Source organism: Bombus vancouverensis, chromosome 15 (assembly GCF_051014615.1).
Source record: "Bombus vancouverensis nearcticus chromosome 15, iyBomVanc1_principal, whole genome shotgun sequence".
In the NCBI taxonomy this organism is placed as follows: Eukaryota; Metazoa; Arthropoda; class Insecta; order Hymenoptera; family Apidae; genus Bombus; species Bombus vancouverensis.
The window spans coordinates 7,802,729-7,822,535 of record NC_134925.1 but is presented as its reverse complement, the minus strand read 5'-3'; the positions used below and the strand labels follow the sequence as shown (position 1 = coordinate 7,822,535).

Below are 19,807 nucleotides of genomic sequence, written 5' to 3'. Positions count from 1 at the left end.
ACTGTGAAAGCTCGCTGTATCATTGATTATTGAATCATTTAACGCAAGAGTCCAGATTTGTTTTTCTTGCGAGCTCGTGCGATGATCCTCATGCGTATGTAAGCTTCGTAATCCTTCACCTAATTCCGAAACCTGTTGCTAATCACGTTTCCGAAAATATTTTATTATCTTTAGAACATGCTTTTAATTTAAACAATATATGGTAAATATGTAGTATCATTACAGAAAAGTCTTTTGTTTATACTGAAAAGATTAGATTAATAATAAATAGCAAGTGGATAACTAATTAATGTATGTTTAAACAATTAGCAATGAAAGGCTATCGTTATAATATGAAAAAGAAATTACTAAGAAGAATTAATTACGCAATTTTTTATCGTGAAATCTATATTGGGCCATTACTTGGTATTTATATACGTGAGAACTGTATGGACTAGATATAAAAAAATTCTCCGAATCATAAGGCACCGAAATTTCTAACGTTGCAGGGAATCACGTAGCAACTCTACGCTGAGCCGCTTTTAACTCGGATGACGATGCCTAGCGTGTTTGTGTAATGCTATAACGCACGTAAATCCAACCTGATGAATACTTAACCATCAATTATCTATATACCTTCCCATGGAACGTTAGACGCTCTATATGAGGTTTGTTTTCAAATAATATAATCATCATTGACTCATTCATACCGAATCGCTTCAAATAGCTATTTAACTCCCTAAAATATTTCAGTATTAGAAATTTCATAATTTTATCTAAGTTTGTTTAAATATACTACAATTTTTATAACATTTAAGAGCTATAGAGCTACGGAGTAATAGAAAATGAGCAACTTAATTTTAAAGTACATAATCTTCTCTTATGAAAAGGAAAGATGTTGGTCCCTTGGCCTCACTGATAGTGGTCACGTTTCACATCCTTTTTTCTTTTAGCCGTTTGTATTAATTTGTATTGCACAACAACTTGTCTTGTGTAACAAATTTATTGATAACTGAAAAAAAAGAAACAAAATCGAATTATTCAAATTTTATTTCATAATTATATTTTGCTAATATTTCATACTGATTGAAATTTAGGAAAAAGCAGATGACGCTCTTAGATTTGAAAGTCAAACTATGGATTCTCGTGAGTGTCGCCGACTAAGGGACAGCATGGAAACATGTCTATTGCTCGAATATCTTTCATCACTATGTAGTTCGCCGGTGGTACCCCTTCATTTGAAATCAAGCGAGTAAAAAAACAGCAATTGCCGGATAACGCTAGTGCGCAGTCGAAACACGCCATCCAGCTCGTCCATTTCCTCCTCTTCTTTTTCCACGATCATTTCTTCTTCTTCGTAACACTGTTCTTATTTCTTCCATTCGAATAATGCACCGCTTTCTTCCCGCGAAGTTATCCCCGAATTTATCTTGTAAATTCATATCGAATCTAATGAAACGTATCACATTCTTAAATATGCAATTATATTCATAACAAATATACGAAGGATATAAATATCACTTGATTGATAATAATATGAGATGAAAAAATCTGGAATGTTACACAAACGATAATATTGAACGTTAAATATTGTCCGTCAGATAATTATAATGTAAAAGGAAAAATGCTAAAAACAAACCTACTTAATGAAATTTTCCATTGAATTTTATGTGACCTATAAATTGATTGGCAAAATAAATGATAAAAGGACGTTAACTCTGTCTTGTACAAACGCTGCATGATCGTATATGATAAATCGAGATTTTATCAACCAGTGGCAGTCAATTAAGTCCAACGAATTTTTATCTCCCGCGCTTTTATGTAATTGGGAGGATATTTACAATTTGAACCCCTGTTTGGTTTGTTCGCCAAACGAAATGGAAAACATCCATATAAAGTAAAATATGTCATATCACGGTAAAGATGTTATTGTACATTATATTCTCGATCTATGTTAATATCTATCGAACCATAAAATACTTTCGACACACTTCAAAGCATTTAGTCCATTCTTAATACTATTATGTGTTTCAAATTGGTTACAAAGTAATAATAGTACTTATTCGTTCTTGGCTTAAGGACATGATTATTTCAACTGTAATCGATTCTTTTGTGTCGATTAATGACGTCAACGAGTACAATGCTGCAAAAAAGACAAAATCTGCATGATGCATTATAATAAATAGGAAATGAATCTTATGTAAAAGAATGAAATGACAGAAATTCTATATTATAACTATAGTATAGAAACTTAATCTTAAAGATACAAACCATAGAAAGTAGTTCCTTGATTTTATTTCAATGAGATAATTAAACAATAAGGATTATATTAAATCTTCATCACAGATCAGTGAACTCATCCCTCGTAAATTCAGGGTTTCTCGAATGGCAAACCCTTTCGATTACATGATCTCGTGATTGGCCGATTGTCGATCATTGGTGGGGAGTTATAAAAGGGGGTTTACTTCCACGGAGCGGCGCACTGTGCGACAGTACAACTTCGTCTACGCGTGCATTCGCGTCGCGATTTCCAAATTATTTCTGAAACGTTTGAGTCAAATTCGACGAGCCCTTCGTGCGTAATTGGTGTAAACGATTCGGCACGTTTCGAAGACTAATTTATTATCTTTTTATCACGCATAGGCGGTTATCAAAAGAAAGGAAGAAACATGTGTGTACGTACGTTGGTTGGTACCGAAAGTAGCGAGCCGGTAGTGGTATACAATAATCAGAACAAGCTCCAAAAAGCAAAAGAGAAGTACATGAAGCTGCACGATGATCTGGTCACTAAGGAATTGGAGATGCTCAAACAGCGGAAGACTCAGACAGTCTTCATACCAGAACTTGCTGATGACATCTTGAGAGCAAGCACCATAAACTATAGCTCACTTTTGAAAGCCTTGTCCAACTACTATGAAGTTATACAACAAACTAAGATTTTCAAGTAAGTCATCTTGGTATTTTTAATTCATTTAAATGGAAGTCAAACTGATCAATTTGATTTCATTTCTGATAAAATAAAACCTAAATGATATGTATTTTGATACTAAAATTATGAAAATTTTAAAAAGTGGTTCAGTTTGACTTTTGAATACTTCAATTGATTCTCTAGTTGTACAATTTATCGCAAATACTCGATCGATTAAATGCGTAACTGTAAACAAATATTTCTCTCCAGATTTATCTCACTTTTTCATCAGTCAGTACGATGGTAAAAAGTCCCATGTTGATCATTGAGCACAAAAATGTAACTAGTTCAATGTCAAAACGGAGTTAAAACACCGGTTACAATTTATATAGCGGTATTCGTATATAAATGAATTTCCTTAAGTGAAAGTTAACGTTGACATTTCGTTATCTTTATATTTAATCATTTAAAGGTGACGTGAGGGAATTTTAACCCTTCTCCCTTTTTTTTTAGCAAGGCACTTTTATTTTATATTCAGTTTCCACTATGTGTTTAACAGTCTAACCTATTAGCGATACAAAATATTTATAGATGACGTTAAATGATATTTTCGTCCAGCTAGTTTTAAAACAGTTTTAAATTGTATTTTATCTTATTTTGCCAATTATAATACGACGCATTCTCTTATATAGCAAAGCTCAACAAAATACAGGAAAATCTATAACCTAGTAAATCGTAACCTGCTAAATCACTCAGCTCAGACGTTAAACGTAGTGCAAATATTTAATGTTAATTTGGCAGGTGATAATTAAAATCGTGTGGCTAGCCGATAAATGGTAGTTCTCTCATACATAACACGATAAATTCATTTTTTTATCTATAATGCTTACTCGAACAAGTTGTTAAGGTTTTGAGTAGTTGCCTATAATTTTTAAACATAAATTACAATTTCACGTGTGAAATTTCGCGAAGTTAATAAACCAACGTTTTTGCCATATAGATGAACATAATCGTTATCGTGTAATAGATAATAAAATCAAAATTGTTTCTCTATTTGCTTTGTCGATAACGATCTAAATCATAATGCCATTTGAGTAGGTAACGATTCGAGACTATAGAGTGTATACATACTTTACATCCACTTCTCGCGTTTTTAAATGAATTCGAGTACGTGATCGTCACGAATTTGTCATGGTTCCTTTTCGTACTATCTTTCAAAATATCCAGTATAGCACACTATCATAATTAGCATGTGATATAATATTGAAATTTAATGCAATGCAAGAAAAATTGATATGGTAGGTTTCGTAAGCAACGAAAAAGTTACCAACATTATCGAACAGAAAGATTGATAAAATTGCGAATGCGATAATGGTAAAAACTTAAACAATTTTTGATTCTACTGTTTTTCTAAATTTTTTGCCTTTTAAAATTCTAAAATAATAGATGTATAAATGAATTCTTTCCGAAAATGAAACTTCCATTTCACACAAAAATCGGAAAGAATGCATTTTTACATCTAACATAAATACAAAAAATGTATAATCTTATTTTTGTGGAAATAAATCTAACTTTGGTTTTGCATAAATATACATATATTAATTACATACAAATATACAATATACATGTACAAACATATAAATGTAACCGGTATCACAGTATACAAGCAATTGACATTAGAATTTACGATGTAAAATACAGATTGAATAACATGTCACGTTCGCCTAAAAAAATATTACGGTAGCTGATGAATGGCCGTTCTCAAGATCCTTGGAAGCGGTATAAAAAGGACAAGGAGAAAGGCAAACGGTACCGTAACGTACGTAAGTCTGCTGATTAATTCAAGGATTGTTTGATGTTATCATTGTAATCATAACAAAGTGAAAAAGAAATGTTCTGCAAAACGGAACTTAAAAGATCATTACGTTCATGCTGCGTGACTATATGCACAAATAAAAATGGCACTGAATACATAATTATGATACTGATATACGCTCGATCTGTATTTGGCAGTTAAAGAAATATTTGCTGATATATTATAGTTACAACACTATAAATCGTTTCAGTGTTTGAGAAGTCCTAATAGCTTTGAGGTTAAATAGAACGTTGCAAATATTCGTCGCAACTTATTTCAGAACACTGAAGAATTTAGAAAAAGGTACTTTCTAAGGTGGAAGTTTGATGTAGTAGTTATTACACTTAGGTTTCTGTTTGTATTATGTAACTAGTGAATAGAAGGAGAAATCATGAGAATAAGTTATCCCTATTTGCTTCACTACCGCAGCTTCTGTATATTCAACAACACATTAGAATACACAATTTGTTAAACTTTTTAGCGTCATTTGCATAATTTTTCGTGAAATACGAAATTTCAAATTGTGAGAAAGCTTTACGTAGATATCATTAGACGCAAAATTTAATTTACGCGTAATATAATCTTCCAATGGATTTTTGTACGAAAAAAATACAAATCATTGCATACGGAATAGTGTACGAGAAATGGAACATACTTAACTCTGTGATTGCATTTACAACTAGGCACTGTAATTAATATTAAATGTTAATTAACATAAATCAGTCTCCATTATATTTTTCATGTTTGGCATATAAACATAAAGTAGACTTAGAAGATCATAAATCATCATCTCATCCAATCTTCATACGCAATTTATTGATCCAAGCACAGTTTCTCATCCATTTCCGCGATCAGATAAAAATAACCTTGATTAACAGCCGTCTTTCGATACATTATTTCAAATTACATTTATTTTGTCGTTGGAAATATATTACGTGAATAATAACGATATTTAGAATTCATTAAATATTGAAATAGTTATATGAACTATTTTGAAATAGTTATATGAGTATTTTCGGAATGTAATAAATATGTCAATAATGAATATGAACAGATTCTCTGAAGCTGCCACTATTATTACTACGTTAACGTTTGAACGGCATAAGCGTGCGTACTTGTCCAATATAAATACATATATGTAATATAGTTATATTTATCACATTTTGTTATTTAAAGTGCATTCACTTCCGACTAAGATTAGCAGTCGTGATTAATAATTACGTGTTCACCGGTGATTCCCAGCACGTGCGCGCCAACTCTGAGGAATGTAATGTTTCGCGCATGCGTGGAAAAAACGAGACAGATTGACATACATGCATTCGTTGCACGTGCGAAATATTCGTAATAATTACATAAGAAGTATAATTTTGGTAACATGTAATTCTATTTTTCAATTAATGAAAAACAGAATTTAAATCGATCAGATGCCAGTTATGCACTAAATCTGCTGAATTCTTTTTATGCAGGTATTAAAAGGTTATCATCTTCTCAGTAATGATATACGCGTGACGTTACAACAGCAAATAGAAAATGTATGTCGTGTAATACAAGACATAGAAGAAGCACATAAAAAAGATCCATGCACGTCAGTCTTGTATTACAATGGAGGGAAGAGACATCAAACATCATTTACAAATGTGAAAGCAAATTTTTATGTTCTTCGTTATAAGGTTTATATTGATTGTACAATTTTTACTGCTATCTATGAGTTTATAACCTCACAATATCTTGGACATTTTCTTATACAAAATTCTACCATGCCATTGCCATCTAAATTACACGCATATGTATTTCTGCAACTTCATATCATAGTATAATGTTTATGGAAATAGAACATTTTTCATGAATATTATTTTAGAATGTTTTAAGACATGAAACATCCCAATATTTTGGCTGGTATTCAAGTTCGAAAATACCCGTTTTCATGTGAAACGCACTGAGGTGACGGGAGAGAATTTTGTTTGTCATGTCATTGAAGATGCTGGAAAATTAGTCCAAGGGCTTCGGCAACCTTTTTGCTATCAAGTTTGGTATCTTTTTTATATCAAAAAACCTGGCATGTCTTTTTTCTCCTTGATTAGAATGCGGCTCTTTTAATCTTTCGCATAAAAGTTGAATGTTAATGTCAATTGATTATGAATGACGAGGCAAGAAAGGTTAGCGGTCCTTAGACGAAGTGAAAGTACGCGATTAAGTCAAACCTACATTTACTATACGTTATTTTTATAGGTAAATTTTAAATATGTGTACGATTTAACTAACATTATTACTTTTAGTTGTAATATCACGCGAAATTAACTAATTCATAACAATTTGCGGAAGTTTTTTCCTAGAACTGATTTATAGTAACACACTTGTCAAAGGATTTTCTACTAATGGTTATCCACACAGATCTCTACCTTTCTGTGTTTCTCTTCTGTAAATCACCGTTCTTTGGACCGTTGTTACTTGGCAAACCCATTAGTAGGCCCAAAGCGGAACACCCTTCATCAACTTCTTTTATTTTATTTTCTCATGCTTTATTTTCTTCCAACAGTATCTTAGCTATGCAGGAGTATTAGCAATACAAGGAATATTGTATTACAGTCTGTTACCACTCTATTATGAACTTATAGTAATATATAAAAACATTTATTTCTTTATGACGAATAAAGGGATTCGGTGTCATTATATAAATAAAATACATATTACAAATTTTAATGAAAAATGTTAAATACACAATCGGGGACAGAACATTGCAAATATCTTGAAAACTCTGATTTATTCTGCGCATAATTCTAAAATATCAGTCAATCGATTTGATTCGCTGATTATTCGAGATATCTGAGAATTCAATAAAAAGCGTCAGCGTGTCAGAAAAGAATAAGGATGCGCATCAATCATGCCGACGGCGCGCTTTAATTTGTTTTTGATCACAGACGACACTGATTCATGAAAAAGTACGTGCATCAGGACGACACGGACAGGAAATTTCAAGGACCGGAATTATTCATGAAATTCCGGACTGCCCAATACTTTTTTCGGTTGACTGCCATTTCGGAAGAAAAAGCAGGTAGTTGCTCGAGAATTTTAATGGAAGTAATCCCCCAGGCACATTTGACTTTGATGCAGTTATTTGGCGTTCGGTCAAAAGACACATCATGAAATTTACAAGAAGAGATGAAAGTGAACGCGTGACATTGCAATAGCCATGAACGTCTACGCAGTTCAAATAACCCGCCAAAAATTGTCGACCTAGAATACAGTCAGTTCCCTTTGCCAATATATATCGTCACACGCCCACGCAAACGCGTATGCCAACTTTTTGCGCTCAATTGGAACTGTTGAAATAAATTACGTCGATCTGTCAGGACTGTACATTATCGTGTAAAAAGCAAACAGGATTTGTCAACATTTTTTGTAAATAAGATATGATAGTATGTCTTGCAAAATAATCGTCACAGTGTTCGCTGTGCTGAATCTCGTCAAGTATATAATGTATTGGCACGCTTTGTTAATCTCGATTTGTCGAGAAATTATAATAAACGAAGACGCACTTCCGCAAGACGGTTAATCTTATCGAAATCTGTCTATGGCAATTTGATTTTGATCTCTGCGATTATAGAGAAGATAGAAATACGACTTTGTAGGGAAAGTGGAATTCTTCTGTAGTGCCAAGCACTTGATGCAACAGCAAAAAGTTGGTGCGCTAGAAGTTGATGACCCGATATAACAATTAATGGGATTATACATATAATAAAACTCAATATTTTTACAATTCTCTAACAGACCGATTCCTTATTTAAATATTTCTATTTCTACGGTCATTGAGTTATTATTAAACAAATTCTTGAATGTTTCGCCTATTTTAGTTCTGAGAATTGAAGCGGCCAAAATGTTTAAGTTTCGAGTGCTCAGAGCTTTAGACTTCCGCATCTTTAGAGTTTCATGGGCTCAAAATTTTAACATTCCAGAGTATTAAAAACTTTCGAGTTCTCGGGCGCCCAAATCTTTAGATTTCTCGAATGCTTGCAATTTTTAAATTCCACAGTATGTACTCGAAACATTAGCGTTCCACAAAGCTTGGAATTTTAAAATTCCCGAAATCTTCCATGCATTCTAAGTAGTCGAGTTACCAGATGTATGTTCAGACCGATAACATCACTTCCACTTGACTCGTAAAAGTGAAGTGCCCTCTCATCCAGGGCGGGCGCCGTCAGTTTCAATGTATAGACATACAAACTAAGAGGGTATTGTTTGATCAACGCTCAAATCAGGAAGGTGAAATTGCAAAGTGGTTGCATATGTATGCGGCTAGCGCGTGCGTGTAGTCCAAGCCATGGGCTGCGTGCCATCTCGCACGTTTCCCTCTTGATAACTGGTTCATAATACCCGGCGATTCTATACCTGCAGGCTTATGCTTTAGAATACGAGCGGACAGCTCGTTGGCCGGTCACGCGTCGAATTACCTCCATTCGGTTCCCTTTCGTAACTCGATGACCCATCCCCTCTACACCTGGAAAAGGAAGAAATAGTTGGGCGTAATTACTATGGGCTGAAACCCTAATTGTAGCCGATTAGAGAAATTTACTCGAGCATCGCACACAGTACCTGTTGACTCTTTGCAGCAATATTTTTTGCCAGATACAAATTTCGAGCCACGAGTAGCGTTGGTAACCTGTTGCATACGCTGGATACGAAACGTATACCACCGCGTTTACTGTTACATTTATATATCAGTTGATTATTAATTTGTAAGCCAATCCACGCTTTGCATTTGACAGGCAAAAATTATTAATAGATAATAGTTAATTGATTAGTAGTGTAATTATAATAATAATAATAAAAATAATATAATAAATCCAATTATTATAGATTTCGTCTCATTTTTTAGTATTTTAGTGTTTTCATATGACTACCAAAATTTCATACCGTGGAAATAAAATGTAAGATCTAAGAGATAAAAGGCTTCGTTGGAAAATAAGGGTATAGTTAGTACATAAGAGTATATAAGGGTACGTGAATGGTTTTTCTTGCCACTGTATATTCAGTCAGACGTAGACTATCCTTCTTTCGCTGTTTTTTATTTCGATTATGAAATATTTAGCGTCGAACGAAAAGAAAAATTTGACCTGTATTGAATGTAACATCGGAATGAAGAAATTAGTTATTTACGGGTAAGAAAAACAGAGAGGAAAATTTGCTATAGAATGGAATAAAAATGCCTTTGACCGACCTCGAATCCAGTTGTAAATAATTGATGTGAGACAAAGCTGACGTTGGCGCACCGTGCAATGATCGTGAATGATTGATGTAATCACGAAACATGCAAGATAATGTGATCTGTCGCAGACGGTCCTTATCAGTGCTGTCTATGGAGTTTCATTGACATTTAGATTATCGTTATCCCATCGATGTCCCTTTATATGTATCTGAAAATATTTTGGCAATTTATCTTAGTTGATATTCAAATTAAAAATCGATAAACCAATGATCGCAATATAACATTTTTCAGGAGCGGAAATAACATTTTTCCCAAGGAAGGAAATTCCATCGAATATTTTAAACTTAAATCAATATTTGTCCGAACGGTAATACGATGATAATAATCATAAAAGTGATTATTTTATAAATCGTAATTGAAATCCGAGTAAAGAGAATTTGCTGAGTTATTCTAAATGCATGTGTGGAACGTGTACAAATTTTACAAGTACATAGTTCTTCGACAGGAAGGTTCTTGACCCGAATAACTCTTCGCATACTATATCTATAGGACGATTCTTGGAATTTCAAAACAGGATTACATGACTTTCCAATTCGCCCAAAAGTTACGTATCATTTGTTCGATATATCACGTTTCGTTCAGTATTTATATTATACTTTTTCAGAAGAAATCCACGTTGGTTAAGAAACCTGATAATCAATTGCTTCGCGCTTTCAACGTTATAAATGTCGAGTACATATAACACGTATATATGTACATAAGTGGGTAAAAATTCCACTACTACAGTCTCTAAATCCTCACATGAGATGTTTGATCTTTTTTTCGTTAGTGATTTTTTCTAAGCAAAAGTATGCATTACAAGATTTGTAACTGAGCTTCTTTTTTACAATTAGTACATTAAACGTTTGCTTACGACTCAGTGGTGTTATGTCGTAATTAGTTTGCATCGTTAATGGTGTCATTTTGTAAGTTATTGCATTATTTATATTTATACGCCGTCTTCGTCACATCAGATGTTGATATGCATACACTGAAAGAGTCAATGATCGTTTATAGAAAGGTTAAATATATAACTAGCGAGTAGCTACCTACGTGGTCCATGTTTCTCGTTATTTCAAGGAGCAAATGATACTATACTTATTAACCCACTGCTACGGTGGTCAGTTTGTCACGTAGACAGTATACGTACTACGATATATACCCACAGGATATGACTCTCCTATTTCTTGATTAAGCGATTAAACGAAAAAGGTAACGTACATTTTTAAACTAATCAAATTATATATAATGCATATACTTTACTATATAAATTACGTATTGAATTAGTAGTGGATATGTTAAAGTTGTCCTACATTAACACTTACAGATTAACGTTAATCGCGTTTAATTTCGTGGTCAGTTATTACATGCAGAAGGCGTGATAACCACAGAGTCGTGAGATATAGCGTAACTAATGATGAAAGGAGTGGCAAACAAATAGGAAATGACACCCAAATCAGCCAGTTCTAAGACAAGTGACGCGAAAGACGGACGTCATAAGAGTAATTTGACCGGCTTGAAACGTGATGTAATTTTCTTACGACGTACAATTGGTGATGTACAAAGTACCACGTATATACTTTATGTTCCATTCACGTCGCGAAATACACGTGATTTCTGATCGTATGAGTAACCATTCAAACATGGGTTCCATGACCTGAAATGCGATAGAAGAAGAATATGACGCTACAAATTTCGCGTTATACGGGACTCAGAGCGTACAAAGTTATTTTTTTTTTTTTTTTAATACACATGATACGCATTCTATTTTATATTTTAATTATATTTTACATAAAATTTTCATTATTAAGTATTACGCTATATATGAATGACTTAAAGCGTATAGAAGCAAGTGAAGCTAAAATCTAATCGCTCTCAGAATCGTTTAAAAAATTAAGTTCCATCGACATTACTTTTTGGCTGCTGGTATAATATGTTTGTCGGTTGAATTTTCTTCAGCTTCGGAATTTCTATGTTCATTATTTGGTATTATTTCCTTAATATCTCACTTTCATTGTTATTTTCCAGATCTCGTTAGATCGTGTCCTATAGTATATTGTGTTCTCAAGAGACACCACTGATGTATTGTTTCGAATGCTGTAAGTTATATTTAGCGACTTCGAAACGAATTCATTGAACGCTTGCGGGAACACGAGCGATGATGCAACCCATTAATGATTTTGTCTTATCGTCTCGACCGTTTGCCATCTCGATTCTCGCGTTATTTCGACGGATTTATCCCTTTCCGATCATTTTTTTTAATTTCAGTGAAAATCTCATTCTTGCGAAAAACGTTCGATTTTTTCGTCAGTCAGCTTACAACGCAGAATTCTTCATTAAGCCAGCAAATCTTGTATTATTATTTGAAATCATCATCTTACGAAAATATTTTGAAACACCGTGTATAATATCATGGAGACCATATGGTATTTTGGAGCACATTGCGCAAGAGTTCTTTGCTCCGTGCTATAAATATACACATATTTTTTGTAATCATTGCCTTTGTGACGCACAGAAAAGAATTTGTCAGCTTACTTTCACACCCAGCGTTACAATACTTAAAATAACATATTCAGCAGGAAGTTCATTCCAAAGTAACAACTCATTGGGAATAACACGAGCCTACCTACTTATCGTGTTAACGATTTTACATCATTTGCTATGTTACACGACACCGATAGATATTTGTTAAACGTAACTTCGCTTCGGTTAAATTTTGCTGCAATAATATCGACAAAAATATTAAATCATAGTTTACAAATAGCATAGTTTACAAAGGGACATAGGGAACATTTGTAGACACGATAAAGTGGTACAGCATCCACCGAATAGGAGATGTAATGGATATCAATGAGCAAAACCTCAGACACAACGTATAACAAGACACAAAACATCCATTTAAGTACACGCAAACCACGTGTACCAACATCCTCGTGGACAGTGGTGTGCCTTGCTTTTTATAGCGCCAACTTTCCACGAATATTGCTGTTACCGACAAAACCTCTTTTCTTGCCACATTATGCTCCACTTGGATTCTCTTCGTAACATAATATCTGTATGTTATATCCATACGTGAAAGAATCATTCAACGAAAAATGGAAATAGAAAGCAGACAGGGATATTTAAATATCAAAAGTGGTCTGATTAAAAGTAGCCGAAAAATGAGTCTGTGAAACGAAATGGAAAGTTGAATTAAATTGCTGCATGGGTAGTCTCAATTTCCAATTTCTTGATACGTATTAGCTCTGATATTATTAATGTGTTCCGCTGAATTTATTTGCATAGCAATTAGAGAGATTTGATTCAAGTTTTTTAGCAGACGGATAAGAGGGATAAATATTATCGAAAAATGCCTGAATCAAAGTTCAGAGGGAGAAAAAAAAGAGGATTAATGCCTATAATTGATATCACTGGAAAATATCTAAGTAACTTTCTAATCTGCTCACTCCGACATCAAATCTCCTCGCGAAAAAATTCCAAGAATCCAAGAAATCTGTATGCAGTTATCGAGCATTTCGTAACTCGATAAAATTTTTAAATATCTGTCTCTTATCGAAAATCCATAATGCTTATCTTTTAATACAAGGAATGTTTCGGGTATCTAAACGATTCTCTTGCAACTTTGAAAAATATTCTGTAATTTAATTGTACATATCGAGTTGCCGCACGAGAAATATTCTTAATAAGAATTCAGGAAATCGTGTGTTTAGCCAGTTTCCCGCAATTTGTACGATCTCAGCAGGATATTAGAAAGATATATTTGCAGTCTCTAACGAAACATTGGAGCATAACGGGATACCGCTTCTATCGCCTACGTGCGAATTGATTACTTCGATATGGAGGCAAATGCATCGTATGCTCTCGAGTATCTGGTAGGAGAGGTAGGATGAAAGGGATAAGTATTGAAAGGATCGAAAGGGACATTGCAAATATTCAAAAGACGAGAGATTTGCTCGTGATGATAATTTTTTTTTTATTTCCTAACACCATTATTGCGTGCAGAATCGCGTGCAGTTTCAAGTCGTTGTTATTTCAAGCGTAACAATAACGCACGATTGAATTTTTCCTGTGGTAGAAGTAAAAGTTTTGGCAGTTTACTGAAACGTCGTACTACGTTGTATTACGTTGCACCGTACGAAGTACTGCCATTAGCAAGCAGCTCCTTCAACCTGCAGTACTACATCAGAACAGGTGTTTGTCCAGAAATGGTAATATGAAATGTCCGGTACCTTAGGTTTAATGCTTTTCCTTAGATTTAGTAACGCGACAAATGCTTATGAATGTATCATTTATGGTAATTCAAGATTGTCTGGCTTTATAAGCTTCGCTTGTTGACTTTTTAATTTTACTACGAATTGATATTGTATGTTCTCGTTAATTTTGATTAGTTTAAGAATTTCACTTGTTATTCTTTAGTTTGATAATTATCTTCGTTTTTAAACAGGTACCTTAAATAGGTCAGTGAAACAGATAAATTTCACGTATATTTTGATTCTAATATCTAAAAACACAACATTAATATTATCCTGTTTTATCAGGCTATCCTATTCAATACAGCCAGTATATGAAAAGTTCTAAACTTCTAAAGAACACTTTTTTAAGAAACAAGAAATAAATAGGTAAATATAGAGAAATGTTTAGTACTGCTACGTACAGTTATAGCCTGACAACTAAGCTTTTCAATGTTATCAATTAAAAGTGAAATTATCATTTAGTTTTTGTTATATCTTATTCGAAAGGGAAATGTCCCTTTCCTTTCCACCTCTCACTTTCATCTTTTCACAAATATGTACCTCTATTTGTACTTTATTCGCAATTTTATTCCTGTAATATATTACCGCATTTTTTAAGATAGCATGCCACTTATCTTCCTTGATCCATATATTTTCCAGTTTCATAAGACGTTATAACATATTACAATCGATCTTATCTAGATCGATACAATTGGCAAATTCGTCATTCATGGTAAGCTGGCATTTGTTTAAAAAAAGAACGTTCGTCAAAGTCTTACGAGATCGCAGTGTTATTATTTTAGCCACTTCTTCTCTTATCGCTTCATCCTGATTTGGCAATATAAAGATTTGTTCTTATTCAATAATGGAGCTTCTTGAAGCTTAATAATTGAGCTTCTTGATAACTACATGTATACACCTGTCGATATCTTATATAATCATTTTATTTAAAGCTTGTAGTATACTTTTTGTGAAACAGTCTGACAATTCCTCACGATTAACTTCATTATTTTTTATTATTAATCTCTATGCTTCTCCTTCCGCCACCAACGTTATTCTGTAAGCAGAGGATAACCCATGACACGATTCAATTTAGAAGTAGGCGATAAATGAATTTGACTTTCGTGAAACATCGTTTCGTCTGGTGCTCTGGTACTGTCTGGTGCCCGAGACGATGATGATACTGGGTGAGTCCTGTGACTCTAACTTAACGGAGAACCGGATCCGATAATAAGATGTGGTCACGCGAGTAGCGTAAACCATTTCGATGATGAGGCTGGCGCATTCGTTGTCTGTCGATTCTAGGACTCAACCTGATCGAAATTGTTCCTTCTTTTTCTAAGACTATGTATTTAGCGTGCACGAACCAGAACATATACGGAATGGAAGAACTATCCTTTTTAATCTTATTCTTTTTCATGTGGATATCTCTTTAAAGAGTGGATATATACATCTTTTGTTACGTTATAATTTACAGATAACTTATAACATATTACCTTATAAATTAGTTATTATGAATTATACAATTTTTTAATACTATTTCGACGTGCGTTACGAAAAATAACACATTTCACTTGTCTTAGAAAGACACTAACACTCTGCTCTTTCTGGCCAAGAAAAACAACGTTTCGACTTTCGTCTCGAAAAATAGTACGTTTTCGTTCATGGCCACGAATAATAGTACGTTACGCTGTTTCGCGAGGGAAAGTCGCATATTTCGGTAGCTCGCTAAGAAAGATAGCACGTTCGTAGGTTGCTTACGATTCTATTGGAAAAATAAAGAGACAAAGGCTCTTTTTAGTGAAATAAACGTGTGCGACGATACAAATGAAACTTGATCAAGCATAGATTCTCATAAACTAATTTACTTAACTAGCAATAGCATTATAACATTGATTATATTTTCTCGGTATAAGAACTTTAGACGCCTTCTCAAGGATCAATTTCAACCGTTTAAAGGAAATGTGCGTTGCAAAAAAAATTATACGATATATACCTATATGTTCTCTACATATCCTAAAATTCCATAATTTGTTGAATTTGCTCATTGTGGATCTTCTTGTTGGAATTTCTCCATTGTAATCGATTTTTTCATATTTTTTAGAAGAAAGCAAAATAATATATAAGTCTTAAACTTGATATCTATCTTTTATAGCAATTTAGTATTGAAACAAAAATAACCATATTTTCCTTGTTATAATGAGAAAAGAAACATGGCACGTTTTTGGTATAATATTGACAAAGATATTTATCTATTATTCCTCCTTACTACATTATACCTTCCTCCTATACTACATAATTTTCAATATTATTTTCTAAAGGTGCTGGACGAGACATATTACGATAGTTTCATCAATTTGCTCGTAATCTATAATTGTTTCATTTATTTAGCTAAACTCGTTTAAAGTTGATCAACGATATTTTTAAGTTTTATCCACAATGAACGAGCAATAAGCGACAATAAGATAACAGAAGGTTAACAACATCTCTTTGGAATCTGAAATATTCTATTCTCTGGTAAATAAATGAAACATGCTACTTTTCGCTACAGCGTTTGAAATAAACTACTGCTCGTGGCGAAATGTGAATCGCTTGCTATCGCGGTATATCTGAAACGTGCTTGTTATCAGCAGAAACAGTAAAATATGCCTCTTCTCACGGTAGATCGAGTTATGCTACCCTTCGTAAAACAAATGAAACATTCTACTTTTCGTAACGCGTGCCGATTTATATTGTAAATTTTATTACAATTATTTATTTCTATTTGATTAATTTACTTCAATTTGATTGTATTTATATAAATTACAAGTACAATAATTTTTGATATTTCTGAAGAATTAATTTTACAAAGATTTAATATTCCTTAATTACGATTTACACTATGTTACATGACTATTTTACACTGTCAGTATAAATGCAATGTTTGCTATGGAATATAAAATACAAATGTTTCTAGCTGTTAACTAACAAAGCAGCCGTTGTTCGAGTTCCAATTAGAAATTTTACAAAGATTTAATATTCCTTAATTACGATTTACATTATGTTACTGGACTATTTTACACTGTCAGTATAAATACAATGTTTGCTATGGAATATAAAATACAAATGTTTGTAGCAGTTAACTAACAAAGCAGCCGTTGTTCGAGTTCCAATTAGAAATGCTCGAGGCTGTCGTAATTAATGGCTTTCTACGAACGATGGCAATGATGCTAACGATCACCCTTGTATTCTGAAATTATAGGTCTTTAACTCGTGAAATGATGCATCGATCGGGCCGATGCTCGACTTGCCATACAAATCTTCTTATCACCTGAAAAGCGTCGAAACAAATTACACTTTGCCAGAGGACTGCTCATATTATTTCATATGTCTGAAACAGTAACTTAGAGAAACATATGATAAAATGAAATAATGCAATTGTCAAAATTAAATCATCAACTTTGTACTGTCCTTAAATAATTTTGCAAAATTGTTACATGATATAATAACTTAAAAGACGAATCTTCTAAATAAAAAATATAGTTTTCGAAAATAATAATAATAATAATATAATAGCTGAAAATTATCAACTAAGTAAATTGTCTAACTAAATTATCAACTACCGTTACCGTTTTGCTTTGTTTTTTGTCCAGGACCTGCTATATCTATGATTCCAGATTCTAATATTAATATAAGTGAATAATTTTTGTTACAGAATTCTATTTTACACGACGCAACCGGCTCATGTAATTATGATCGCAGCAGTCCTATGCGTGACATCGGCTCTTGTACCAACTACTGACAGAATACACGTTAGTCATCCTCAATCGAGAATAGCAGCCTTTATTTACCTAGCTTCATTCGTGATGCATCTTGGTGCGCAAATTTGGATGACTTTTGTATCAGGTAATCACCATAGATGAGATAGAACTGGAAGAAATAATCACAATAAGATGACCGAATATTAAGAAATTCTTGTTTCGACACACAGGTCTTACCTTGTACTTCGCATTACCAAGACATACGTTTGGGGAGGTGCAGCGTATCCTGTTTCCAAGATACTTCACCATTAATGCATGCCTTAGTCTCACTACACTTCTTATTTTCGTCAAACATCATCCTATACACACATGGAACACTGAAATTGCCATTCAGGTTTGTAAAACAATTAACTGAAAGTCCAGAACGGTTATTACGCCATATAAAACAGATTAAGAATCGCGTTTCTGGAGAGTTTAAAAATGTGAGTTACGTGTAGTGTTTCAAAGTACAAGAAGTGTATTTATTTTTAAATCTTGCGTTATAGTGAAGAGATAAAACATTACACGATACAATTAGGTGTTTCCTATTTATATACTCGCCATTGTACCTTTTTAAAATTCTTTTTATTTCATGATATTCACTTTTTCGGACCAAATGCTTTGTCTTTAAATATCTTTTCATATCATTAAAAACAACGGAAATATTTTCGATTCTAGTCTTGGGTAATTCACTCTATATACCCGTATAGAAGAAAATCATATATTTCATTTTTATATTATTTTAATTATTTTGCTCAATAATATATAAATATATATTTTTCAGGTAGGTGGTATGTCCAGTGCCTTTTTTCTGGAGCTATTGATACGACTCTACTTGACTCCGCCTCTTCTACGGCTAATAGTACAGAAGAATACTCTGGAACGTGCTGCTGGTGTCGGCAACGAGATTGGTGTTCACAATCCTGGTTCTCTGAAACACTGCCCCCACTATTTAAAGATTCATCAAGCATTTAGACGCGTCCATGTTTATATAGCAATGGGAAACATGTTGACTATGGGATGTACGGTGTTACATCTCCATTATATAGCTAGTAAATTATGCTTTATTTAAAGACACCGTTAGTCCCCTAAGTAATGAGTTTTACTGAATATATCTGTATTCAGAATCTTTTGAAGAGTACTAGTACACTAGTACATTAGCAAAGAAACGCTAATATGTACTGCTTTCAACGTCATATAGTGTTTGCTTCTCAATACAGAAGATATTTAATGAAAATATCCGATATGTTCTTTGAAAGAAAAAGAGCAATTCATAAGGCTGATGAATATGCTTGTAAAAGAACGAAGTGAGTATTCTAAAACGCGTTTAGAATTCTCTACATATCCAAAAGGATTGAAAATACTGAACTTGATCTATATCCCTGTAGAACGAGCGTTCAGTAATTTAGGCATGACAGTAAAATGAAAAATTTATACTTTCTAGAATTCTCAAAAAAGAACATGATCTATTAATTTACTGTTAACGCGATGCATTAATTATAATAAAAATGTAACGATATACGAATGACGATAAACGTAACTCTTCTACGTTTAACCGTGAGATAATTACTGTTTTGTCGTTAATCACCTAATCTCTTATTTGTTCCTCTTTTTCTCCGGAAGAGAAGTGGAATGTGCGTGTTTGTGGTTCGTACGTGTGCCTTCAGTTAAAATGCAAGAGAATCACTTGGCTAAAGAATGAATGAATCATGGAACTAGTGAAAAAAACAAAATATACACTTTACAGTGAGATAAATTACATGTCATTAGCCCTTATTTTTTACATATATATACATATATATGAAATTTAAT

General features: G+C 33.2%; 1 protein-coding gene and 1 long non-coding RNA gene across 2 annotated transcripts; both read left to right on the top strand.

Annotated features, from left to right (window-relative positions):
• Nucleotides 1-2,473: 2,473 nt before the first annotated feature.
• LOC117157271 (transmembrane protein 205) lies at nucleotides 2,474-19,561 on the top strand. The gene is made up of 4 exons (XM_033335198.2): nucleotides 2,474-2,923; nucleotides 17,911-18,101; nucleotides 18,187-18,350; nucleotides 18,780-19,561. Exons 1-4 carry the CDS (start codon nucleotides 2,649-2,651, stop codon nucleotides 19,065-19,067), a joined length of 918 nt encoding a protein of 305 aa, XP_033191089.1. The 5' UTR covers nucleotides 2,474-2,648; the 3' UTR covers nucleotides 19,068-19,561.
• On the top strand, nucleotides 10,637-11,927 carry LOC143303682 (uncharacterized). The gene is made up of 3 exons (XR_013060209.1): nucleotides 10,637-10,910; nucleotides 11,002-11,196; nucleotides 11,312-11,927. It is a non-coding gene; the product is annotated as an uncharacterized LOC143303682 (long non-coding RNA).
• Nucleotides 19,562-19,807: the final 246 nt, after the last annotated feature.

Excerpts from the sequence above, each read along its gene's own strand:
- LOC117157271 (XM_033335198.2), top strand. The coding sequence starts at position 2,649 with ATGTGTGTACGTACGTTGGTTGGTACCGAAAGTAGCGAGCCGGTAGTG. Across the intron at positions 2,924-17,910 it reads CAACAAACTAAGATTTTCAA|AATTCTATTTTACACGACGC; the intron begins GTAAGTCATCTT and ends TTTTTGTTACAG. Across the intron at positions 18,351-18,779 it reads ACACTGAAATTGCCATTCAG|GTAGGTGGTATGTCCAGTGC; the intron begins GTTTGTAAAACA and ends TATATTTTTCAG.